This window comes from Rhinoderma darwinii, chromosome 1 (genome assembly GCF_050947455.1).
Source record: "Rhinoderma darwinii isolate aRhiDar2 chromosome 1, aRhiDar2.hap1, whole genome shotgun sequence".
Lineage (NCBI taxonomy): Eukaryota > Metazoa > Chordata > Amphibia > Anura > Rhinodermatidae > Rhinoderma > Rhinoderma darwinii.
This window is the reverse complement of record NC_134687.1, coordinates 668,325,084-668,337,176: the sequence shown is the minus strand read 5'-3', so window position 1 is coordinate 668,337,176 and position 12,093 is coordinate 668,325,084. Positions and strand designations below refer to the sequence as shown.

Sequence of the window (12,093 nt, the reverse complement as noted above, 5' to 3'; positions counted from 1 at the left end):
AAGAAGCCTTATTAGGGGGGCTGAGTTAAAAGCCAGGGCTCTGACACAAAACGAATGCATCCAATTGAAGTCTTCAGGCACAAATAATAAATCAAATCATGAAGTAGTTAAAACCAACTTTATAACCTCATTTAATAAAGGAAGCAACCTGATGACTTCCATCCTTAGAAAACACTGGCACATCCTGACAAATGACCCTTTTCTAAAATCCCTGATACCCGTTAAAACAAACATTACATTTAGAAGGGCCAAAACAATTAAAAATATAATAGCCCCCAGCAAAATGCGCAATATAAAAATCATAGCCTACCAACAGACTTAAAAGGCTCGTTCCGTTGTGGTCAGAACAGGTGCCTTTGTTGTAATAATATCACTAACAAATGCATGGAGTATCGCTCCTCAATAACGGGTGAAAAGTTCCCGATAAAAGATTTCCTAAATTGCGGGAGTTCTTTTGTCATCTATTTACTTCAGTGTACATGTAACCTTCAATATGTGGGTGGTACCACACAAACATTAAGGAACCGTATCAATAAGCACAGGTTCAATGTCAATAAGGGATTCTTAAAACAAAGTGTATCCCGCCACTGTACTTATAAACACAATTGCACATTTTCGGACATTATGGTAACTCCAATTGAACAAATACCACCAGATATACCAGATAGATTCATTAGACTCAAGCAGAGGGAGAACTTCTGGATCTATAAATTAGAAACCTTACATCCAAATGGTCTGAATGACCTTACAGAATCCTCTTTAGAATAAAAATGGGTCCTCTTCATCCATATATCCTTTATGTTAGCAGAATATCAACTAGGGTTTCTTTACTCGTTAACTGAAATTTGTCCCATCCATTTTCCTTATACAGTCTTTCATATATATGGCCTTTCTTAAGTATTCGTATTATATTTATATTATTCTTTTATATTCACAGCTTTAGGACTTTTTACATGATTAGTACGTTTATTATCAATGTAATTATGGCCAGTTCTCTCGTGTAGAAGTTTGTTTTTTGGTGACACACCGCATATCTTTTAATCACATATCTTTTATTTTCATAAATTATGGGTGAATCACCAATCCATGATTATCTAAATGACTCTATATTTGCGATCGTTTGTTACTTACCGTCCATAACATCCTAGTTCCGTTCTGGTCCTCCACTGCTAAGCTCCGCGGTCCTGTGGGGTTCAATATGCGGTCCAACGTTGTTTTGTGGCCCTCCTCGGCCTCCGTAATTTTTTCTGTCGTTGTGGCAACCAGCGACGCTTGACTCAGCAGTCTTTCGATATTTTAATGTTTTAATATAGTATTTTAAATCAAACATACATGTATAACTAACCAATCGACTGTATGATTACTCACAAAGATGCATATATAACATTCTGTTTGTGTAATATTCTGTTCGTGGAAAAAACCTTAGTGGTACGGCAGAATGAATCTGACATAATTGATATGCACTTTTAATACGTGAAAGACTTTCCAATCTTCATCGTCTCCACCTTTTTTCTATATGTAAGACTATTATTTACGTATGTTTTGACTGTTATTACAATGCTGTTTTTTTCTTGTGACCTTTAACCTGTCTTTTCTGGCGGTCTTTTCCTTGCCTTTTTGTATGTATAAATAGGCCACAACCGCACAGTCTGTATTGGCCTGAGGAAGACACCGGTTCGGTGTTGAAACGCGTAGCCTGTTTGACATTAAAGTCCTTTTATTTATTTATTGAGATGGTCGTCTAAATCTTCCCTTCGCTAAATGACCCTTACTCAAGCAGCGCCGTTGGTCCAATTTTCTTCATTTTTCAATCACTCTACAACTGACATCAAACTTTGTTTGGCTGTGTTTTGGACCTGGCTGCAGCTTTCCAAGCCTTTATGACACCTATGGTGTCCACCACCCGAGGTGAGCGTAATTGTCACATCCATCGTGGTCTTCTAGCTTTTCCGATTCTCATTTGGTATCTTGTGGCGCCGTGTTCCTTTTTTCTAATTCATTTAGTTCTTACTGTTCGGGACACATGACCACATGAGGTCAATGCTCCACTCACATTATACAATGCACAGAAGTGTTCATACTGCGGTGAATACTAACCCAGCATGGCTGCCCAGGACCGAAGTTTATAGGGTAGTGAAGATTGCACACGATGATAATTAAAGGTTCAGGGTATAAAGATATTTCTGTGCATATAGAGATAAACATTACGTGTAAATGTCTCTGACTCGTATATATTACAACCCTACTGACTGTTACTGACTTTTAGGGTCGAAGCCTCCTGGTGGTGACTGTGATGTATGAGGAGAATCCTCCTGGTGGTGACTGTGATGTATGAGGAGAGAGGAGAATCCTCCTGGTGGTGACTGTGATGTATGAGGAGAGAGGAGAATCCTCCTGGTGGTGACTGTGATGTATGAGGAGAGAGGAGAATCCTCCTGGTGGTGACTGTGATGTATGAGGAGAATCCTCCTGGTGGTGACTGTGATGTATGAGGAGAATCCTCCTGGTGGTGACTGTGATGTGTGGGGAGAGTCCTCCTGGTGGTGACTGTGATGTGTGGGGAGAGTCCTCCTGGTGGTGACTGTGATGTATGAGGAGAATCCTCCTGGTGGTGACTGTGATGTGTGGGGAGAATTCTCCTGGTGGTGACTGTGATGTGTGAGGAGAATCCTCCTGGTGGTGACTGTGATGTATGAGGAGAATCCTCCTGGTGGTGACTGTGATGTGTGGGGAGAATCCTCCTGGTGGTGACTGTGATGTGTGGGGAGAATCCTCCTGGTGGTGACTGTGATGTACGAGGAGAATCCTCCTGGTGGTGACTGTGATGTACGAGGAGAATCCTCCTGGTGGTGACTGTGATGTACGAGGAGAATCCTCCTGGTGGTGACTGATGTACGAGGAGAATTCTCCTGGTGGTGACTGTGATGTACGAGGAGAATTCTCCTGGTGGTGACTGTGATGTACGAGGAGAATTCTCCTGGTGGTGACTGTGATGTACGAGGAGAATTCTCCTGGTGGTGACTGTGATGTACGAGGAGAATTCTCCTGGTGGTGACTGTGATGTACGAGGAGAATTCTCCTGGTGGTGACTGTGATGTACGAGGAGAATTCTCCTGGTGGTGACTGTGATGTACGAGGAGAATTCTCCTGGTGGTGACTGTGATGTACGAGGAGAATTCTCCTGGTGGTGACTGTGATGTACGAGGAGAATTCTCCTGGTGGTGACTGTGATGTACGAGGAGAATTCTCCTGGTGGTGACTGTGATGTACGAGGAGAATTCTCCTGGTGGTGACTGTGATGTACGAGGAGAATTCTCCTGGTGGTGACTGTGATGTACGAGGAGAATTCTCCTGGTGGTGACTGTGATGTACGAGGAGAATTCTCCTGGTGGTGACTGTGATGTACGAGGAGAATTCTCCTGGTGGTGACTGTGATGTACGAGGAGAATTCTCCTGGTGGTGACTGTGATGTACCAGGAGAATTCTCCTGGTGGTGACTGTGATGTACCAGGAGAATTCTCCTGGTGGTGACTGTGATGTACCAGGAGAATTCTCCTGGTGGTGACTGTGATGTACGAGGAGAATTCTCCTGGTGGTGACTGTGATGTACGAGGAGAATTCTCCTGGTGGTGACTGTGATGTACGAGGAGAATTCTCCTGGTGGTGACTGTGATGTACGAGGAGAATTCTCCTGGTGGTGACTGTGATGTACGAGGAGAATTCTCCTGGTGGTGACTGTGATGTACGAGGAGAATTCTCCTGGTGGTGACTGTGATGTACGAGGAGAATTCTCCTGGTGGTGACTGTGATGTACGAGGAGAATTCTCCTGGTGGTGACTGTGATGTACGAGGAGAATTCTCCTGGTGGTGACTGTGATGTACGAGGAGAATTCTCCTGGTGGTGACTGTGATGTACGAGGAGAATTCTCCTGGTGGTGACTGTGATGTACGAGGAGAATTCTCCTGGTGGTGACTGTGATGTACGAGGAGAATTCTCCTGGTGGTGACTGTGATGTACGAGGAGAATTCTCCTGGTGGTGACTGTGATGTACGAGGAGAATTCTCCTGGTGGTGACTGTGATGTACGAGGAGAATTCTCCTGGTGGTGACTGTGATGTACGAGGAGAATTCTCCTGGTGGTGACTGTGATGTACGAGGAGAATTCTCCTGGTGGTGACTGTGATGTACGAGGAGAATTCTCCTGGTGGTGACTGTGATGTACGAGGAGAATTCTCCTGGTGGTGACTGTGATGTACGAGGAGAATTCTCCTGGTGGTGACTGTGATGTACGAGGAGAATTCTCCTGGTGGTGACTGTGATGTACGAGGAGAATTCTCCTGGTGGTGACTGTGATGTACGAGGAGAATCCTCCTGGTGGTGACTGTGATGTACGAGGAGAATCCTCCTGGTGGTGACTGATGTACGAGGAGAATCCTCCTGGTGGTGACTGATGTACGAGGAGAATCCTCCTGGTGGTGACTGATGTACGAGGAGAATCCTCCTGGTGGTGACTGATGTACGAGGAGAATCCTCCTGGTGGTGACTGATGTACGAGGAGAATCCTCCTGGTGGTGACTGATGTACGAGGAGAATCCTCCTGGTGGTGACTGATGTACGAGGAGAATCCTCCTGGTGGTGACTGATGTACGAGGAGAATCCTCCTGGTGGTGACTGATGTACGAGGAGAATCCTCCTGGTGGTGACTGATGTACGAGGAGAATCCTCCTGGTGGTGACTGATGTACGAGGAGAATCCTCCTGGTGGTGACTGTGATGTATGAGGAGAAGCCTCCTGGTGGTGACTGTGATGTATGAGGAGAATCTTCCTGGTGGTGACTGATGTATGGAGAGAAGCCTCCTGGTGGTAATGGCGACATTTGGGGAGATCTCTCCTGATTGTTACAGAAGTATGGGGAGATGCCTACTGGTCACATTATAAAATGCAGGAACATGAGTATTTAATGATTAATACAAATCCATCTGCAGGAAGAGCGATCATAAATTGGTCGTTTATTGGGAAGAGAAGATTCTTTAGAAGGGCTCAGGGTATTAGGTTATTTCTAGGTATATAGAGATGTGTAAATGTCTCGGACAGGCGGTGTCTGACGTCTGGTGGCTATGGGGATAATTCTCTGGGTTGTGAGGTACGAGGTCATTCTGGATAGGAGGACATCGGGGTCATTTTCTAGGTTGCGGGAATCACATGTTGGGATAGTTCTCCATGTTGTGTGGGACATGTTGATCCAGATATTGAAATATTGGAGTCGTAAAAGCTGAACTTCTCTTGAAGGGAGAGTGACTTGTTCTGACGTCGGAGACTCCCTGCATGATGGAGACACAAGGAATGAACATATCGTCATGGACAATGATCACACACACACAACAAACCCCCGGCAGTGACTACTTACAGTGATATTGTGCACGTTCTCCGTCCAGAAGGTCACTGCCGCCTCAGAGTGATAGTCATGTTTCTGTCAAACACAGGAGATGACCATAAATTCAGGTAATCTAAGCTCCAGCCGCCACTCCAGCCATGACCAACATCTAGATACTGGAAGGATCTGCTGATCACTAACTCCACATCTGTCCATACATTCTTCCATACATCCAACCACCCATCCATCCGTCCACCCAATCAATCGTCCGTCAACGCGATCGTCCGCCCGTCCGTCCACCCAACCGTCCGCCCGTCCGTCCGTCCGTCCGTCCGTCCAGCCAACCGTCCGTCCGTCCAGCCAACCGTCCGTCCAGCCAACCGTCCGTCCAGCCAACCGTCCGTCCAGCCAACCGTCCGTCCAGCCAACCGTCCGTCCAGCCAACCGTCCGTCCAGCCAACCGTCCGTCCAGCCAACCGTCCGTCCACTCAACCGTCCGTCCGTCCACTCAACCGTCCGTCCGTCCGTCCACTCAACCGTCCGTCCGTCCGTCCACTCAACCGTCCGTCCGTCCATCCAATTGTCCATACATCCAGCATCATCTCACGTTCAGAGCCTTGTACCTTACTGGGGGCTGGAATCTGTGGTATGAAACCCTCCACCTGAAAGTCTCTCGTAGTTGTAGATTCTGTGACTTTTATATCCTCTGTGGGAGACATCAGCTCTTCAAGAAGGTCCTGGCTGACACCAGAGAACACAAATATCATGTCCTCATTCCGAGGTTAGTGCATTACACCTGTACGTCTCCTCTCTCTCTCTCTCTCTCTCTCTCTCTCTCTGGTTGGTACATTACACCTGTACGTCTCCTCTCTCTCTCTCTTTCTCTGGTTGGTACATTACACCTGTACGTCTCCTCTCTCGCTCTCTGGTTAGTACATTACACCTGTAAGTCTCCTCTCTCTCTCTTGTTGGTACATTACACCTGTACGTCTCCTCTCTCTGCTTGGCACATTACACCTGTACGTCTCCTCTATCTCTCTGGTTGGTACATTACACCTGTACGTCTCCTCTCTCTCTCTCTCTCTCTGGTTGGTACATTACACCTGTATGTCTCCTCTCTCTATCTCTGGTTGGTACATTACACCTGTACATCTCCTCTCTCGCTTTCTCTGGTTGGTACATTACACCTGTACGTCTCCTCTCTCTCTGGTTGGCACATTACACCTGTACATCTCCTCTCTCTCTGGTTGGCACATTACACCTGTACGTCTCCTCTCTCTCTCTCTGGTTGGTACATTACACCTGTACGTCTCCTCTCTCTCTCTGGTTAGTACATTACACCTGTACGCCTCCTCTCTCTCTCTCTGGTTGGTACATTACACCTGTACGTCTCCTCTCTCGCTCTCTCTGGTTGGTACATTACACCTGTACGTCTCCTCTCTCTCTCTTTCTCTGGTTGGTACATTACACCTGTACGTCTCCTCTCTCGTTCTCTGGTTAGTACATTACACCTGTAAGTCTCCTCTCTCTCTCTTGTTGGTACATTACACCTGTACGTCTCCTCTCTCTCTCTCTCTCTCTGGTTGGCACATTACACCTGTACGTCTCCTCTCTCTCTCTCTGGTTGGTACATTACACCTGTACGTCTCCTCTCTCTCTCTCTCTGGTTGGCACATTACACCTGTATGTCTCCTCTCTCTATCTCTGGTTGGTACATTACACCTGTACATCTCCTCTCTCGCTTTCTCTGGTTGGTACATTACACCTGTACGTCTCCTCTCTCTCTGGTTGGCACATTACACCTGTACATCTCCTCTCTCTCTGGTTGGCACATTACACCTGTACGTCTCCTCTCTCTCTCTCTGGTTGGCACATTACACCTGTACGTCTCCTCTCTCTCTCTCTCTGGTTAGTACATTACACCTGTACGCCTCCTCTCTCTCTCTCTCTCTCTCTCTGGTTGGCACATTACACCTGTACGTCTCCTCTCTCTCTCTCTCTGGTTGGTACATTACACCTGTACGCCTCCTCTCTCTCTCTCTCTCTCTCTCTGGTTGGTACATTACACCTGTACGTCTCCTCTCTCTCTGGTAAGTACATTACACCTGTACGTCTCCTCTCTCTCTGGTTGGTACATTACACCTGTACGTCTCCTCTCTCTCTCTGGTTAGTACATTACACCTGTAAGTCTCCTCTCTCTCTCTGGTTGGTACATTACACCTGTACGTCTCCTCTCTCTCTCTCTGGTTGGTACATTACACCTGTACGTCTCCTCTCTCTCTCTCTGGTTGGTACATTACACCTGTACGTCTCCTCTCTCTCTCTCTCTGGTTGGTACATTACACCTGTACGTCTCCTCTCTCTCTCTCTCTGGTTGGCACATTACACCTGTACGTCTCCTCTCTCTCTGGTTGGTACATTACACCTGTACGTCTCCTCTCTCTCTCTGGTTGGTACATTACACCTGTACGTCTCCTCTCTCTCTCTCTGGTTGGCACATTACACCTGTACGTCTCCTCTCTCTCTCTGGTTGGTACATTACACCTGTACGTCTCCTCTCTCTCTCTGGTTGGTACATTACACCTGTACGTCTCCTCTCTCTCTCTGGTTGGTACATTACACCTGTACGTCTCCTCTCTCTCTCTGGTTAGTACATTACACCTGTACGTCTCCTCTCTCGCTCTCTCTCTGGTTGGTACATCACACCTGTACGTCTCCTCTCTCTCTCTCTGGTTGGTACATTACACCTGTAAGTCTCCTCTCTCTCTGGTTGGTACATTACACCTGTACGTCTCCTCTCTCTCTGGTTGGTACATTACACCTGGAAGTCTCCTCTCTCTCTGGTTGGTACATTACACCTGTACGTCTCCTCTCTCTTGCTCTGGTTGGTACATTACACCTGTACGTCTCCTCTCTCTATCTCTTGTTGGTACATTACACCTGTACGTCTCCTCTCTCTCTCTGGTTGGTACATTACACCTGTACGTCTCCTCTCTCTCTCTCTGGTTAGTACATTACACCTGTACGTCTCCTCTCTCTCTGGTTAGTACATTACACCTGTAAGTCTCCTCTCTCTCTGGTTAGTACATTACACCTGTACGTCTCCTCTCTCTGGTTAGTACATTACACCTGTACGTCTCCTCTCTCTCTCTTTCTCTGGTTGGTACATTACACCTGTACGTCTCCCCTATCTCTCTCTCTCTCTGGTTGGTACATTACACCTGTACGTCTCCTCTCTCTCTCTCTGGTTAGTACATTACACCTGTACGTCTCCTCTCTCTCTCTCTTTGGTTGGTACATTACACCTGTACGTCTCCTCTCTCTCTCTGGTTGGTACATTACACCTGTACGTCTCCTCTCTCTCCCTCTGGTTGGTACATTACACCTGTACGTCTCCTCTCTCTCTGGTTGGTACATTACACCTGTACGCCTCCTCTCTCTCTCTGGTTGGTACATTACACCTGTACGTCTCCTCTCTCTCTCTCTCTCTCTAGTTAGTACATTACACCTGTACGTCTCCTCTCTCTCTCTGGTTAGTACATTACACCTGTACGTCTCCCCTCTCTCTCTCTCTGGTTAGTACATTACACCTGTACGTCTCCTCTCTCTGGTTGGTACATTACACCTGTACGCCTCCTCTCTCTCTGGTTAGTACATTACACCTGTACGTCTCCTCTCTCTCTGGTTGGTACATTACACCTGTACGTCTCCTCTCTCTCTCTCTCTGGTTGGTACATTACACCTGTACGTCTCCTCTCTCTCTCTGGTTGGTACATTACAACTGTACGTTTCCTCTCTCTCTCTCTGGTTGGTACATTACACCTGTACGTCTCCCCTCTCTCTCTGGTTGGTACATTACACCTGTACGTCTCCTCTCTCTCCCTCTGGTTGGTACATTACACCTGTACGTCTCCTCTCTCTCTCTGGTTGGTACATTACACCTGTACGTCTCCTCTCTCTCCCTCTGGTTGGCACATTACACCTGTACGTCTCCTCTCTCTCTCTCTGGTTGGTACATTACACCTGTACGCCTCCTCTCTCTCTCTCTGGTTAGTACATTACACCTGTACGTCTCCTCTCTCTCTCTGGTTGGTACATTTCACCTGTACGTCTCCTCTCTCTCTCTGGTTGGTACATTACACCTGTACGTCTCCTCTCTCTCTCTGGTTGGTACATTACACCTGTACGTCTCCTCTCTCTCTCTGGTTGGTACATTACACCTGTACGTCTCCCCTCTCTCTCTCTCTCTGGTTGGTACATTACACCTGTACGTCTCCCCTCTCTCTCTCTCTCTGGTTGGTACATTACACCTGTACGTCTCCTCTCTCTCTCTGGTTGGTACATTACACCTGTACGTCTCCTCTCTCTCTGGTTGGTACATTACACCTGTACGTCTCCCCTCTCTCTCTCTCTCTCTGGTTGGTACATTACACCTGTACGTCTCCTCTCTCTCTGGTTGGTACATTACACCTGTACGTCTCCTCTCTCTCTCTCTGGTTGGTACATTACACCTGTACGTCTCCTCTCTCTTTCTCTGGTTGGTACATTACACCTGTACGTCTCCTCTCTCTCTGGTTGGTACATTACACCTGTACGTCTCCTCTCTCTCTCTCTGGTTGGCACATTACACCTGTACGTCTCCTCTCTCTCTCTCTCTGGTTGGTACATTTCACCTGTACGTCTCCTCTCTCTCTCTGGTTGGTACATTACACCTGTACGTCTCTTCTCTCTCTCTCTGGTTGGTACATTACACCTGTACGTCTCCTCTCTCTCTCTCTGGTTGGCACATTACACCTGTACGTCTCCTCTCTCTCTCTCTCTGGTTGGTACATTTCACCTGTACGTCTCCTCTCTCTCTCTGGTTGGTACATTACACCTGTACGTCTCCTCTCTCTCTCTCTCTCTAGTTAGTACATTACACCTGTACGTCTCCTCTCTCTCTCTCTGGTTAGTACATTACACCTGTACGTCTCCTCTCTCTCTCTCTGGTTAGTACATTACACCTGTACGTCTCCCCTCTCTCTCTGGTTGGTACATTACACCTGGAAGTCTCCTCTCTCTCTGGTTGGTACATTACACCTGTACGTCTCCTCTCTCTTGCTCTGGTTGGTACATTACACCTGTACGTCTCCTCTCTCTATCTCTTGTTGGTACATTACACCTGTACGTCTCCTCTCTCTCTCTGGTTGGTACATTACACCTGTACGTCTCCTCTCTCTCTCTCTGGTTAGTACATTACACCTGTACGTCTCCTCTCTCTCTCTCTGGTTAGTACATTACACCTGTAAGTCTCCTCTCTCTCTGGTTAGTACATTACACCTGTACGTCTCCTCTCTCTGGTTAGTACATTACACCTGTACGTCTCCTCTCTCTCTCTTTCTCTGGTTGGTACATTACACCTGTACGTCTCCCCTATCTCTCTCTCTCTCTGGTTGGTACATTACACCTGTACGTCTCCTCTCTCTCTCTCTGGTTAGTACATTACACCTGTACGTCTCCTCTCTCTCTCTCTTTGGTTGGAACATTACACCTGTACGTCTCCTCTCTCTCTCTGGTTGGTACATTACACCTGTACGTCTCCTCTCTCTCCCTCTGGTTGGTACATTACACCTGTACGTCTCCTCTCTCTCTGGTTGGTACATTACACCTGTACGCCTCCTCTCTCTCTCTGGTTGGTACATTACACCTGTACGTCTCCTCTCTCTCTCTCTCTCTAGTTAGTACATTACACCTGTACGTCTCCTCTCTCTCTCTCTGGTTAGTACATTACACCTGTACGTCTCCTCTCTCTCTCTGGTTAGTACATTACACCTGTACGTCTCCCCTCTCTCTCTCTCTGGTTAGTACATTACACCTGTACGTCTCCTCTCTCTGGTTGGTACATTACACCTGTACGCCTCCTCTCTCTCTGGTTAGTACATTACACCTGTACGTCTCCTCTCTCTCTGGTTGGTACATTACACCTGTACGTCTCCTCTCTCTCTCTCTCTGGTTGGTACATTACACCTGTACGTCTCCTCTCTCTCTCTGGTTGGTACATTACACCTGTACGTCTCCTCTCTCTCTGGTTGGTACATTACACCTGTACGTCTCCTCTCTCTCTCTCTCTGGTTGGTACATTACACCTGTACGTCTCCTCTCTCTCTCTGGTTGGTACATTACACCTGGAAGTCTCCTCTCTCTCTGGTTGGTACATTACACCTGTACGTCTCCTCTCTCTCTCTGGTTGGTACATTACACCTGTACGTCTCCTCTCTCTCTCTGGTTAGTACATTACACCTGTACGTCTCCTCTCTCTCTCTCTGGTTGGTACATTACACCTGTACGTCTCCTCTCTCTCTCTGGTTGGTACATTACAACTGTACGTTTCCTCTCTCTCTCTCTCTGGTTGGTACATTACACCTGTACGTCTCCTCTCTCTCTCTGGTTGGTACATTACACCTGTACGTCTCCCCTCTCTCTCTGGTTGGTACATTACACCTGTACGTCTCCTCTCTCTCTCTGGTTGGTACATTACACCTGTACGTCTCCTCTCTCTCTCTCTCTGGTTAGTACATTACAACTGTACGTCTCCTCTCTCTGGTTGGTACATTACACCTGTACGTCTCCTCTCTCTGGTAAGTACATTACACCTGTACGTCTCCTCTCTCTCTGGTTGGTACATTACACCTGTACGTCTCCTCTCTCTCTCTGGTTGGTACATTACACCTGTACGCCTC

At 47.2% G+C, this 12,093-nt stretch overlaps 1 protein-coding gene across 1 annotated transcript; it reads right to left on the bottom strand.

Annotated features, from left to right (window-relative positions):
- Positions 1-4,992: 4,992 nt before the first annotated feature.
- On the bottom strand, positions 4,993-6,158 carry SPAG8 (sperm associated antigen 8). Its single transcript, XM_075855154.1, has 3 exons — positions 5,998-6,158; positions 5,408-5,470; positions 4,993-5,321 (listed from the first exon to the last, which is right to left on the bottom strand). The coding sequence occupies exons 1-3, from the start codon at positions 6,139-6,141 to the stop codon at positions 5,199-5,201; spliced, it is 330 nt and encodes a 109-aa protein (XP_075711269.1). The 5' UTR covers positions 6,142-6,158; the 3' UTR covers positions 4,993-5,198.
- Positions 6,159-12,093: the final 5,935 nt, after the last annotated feature.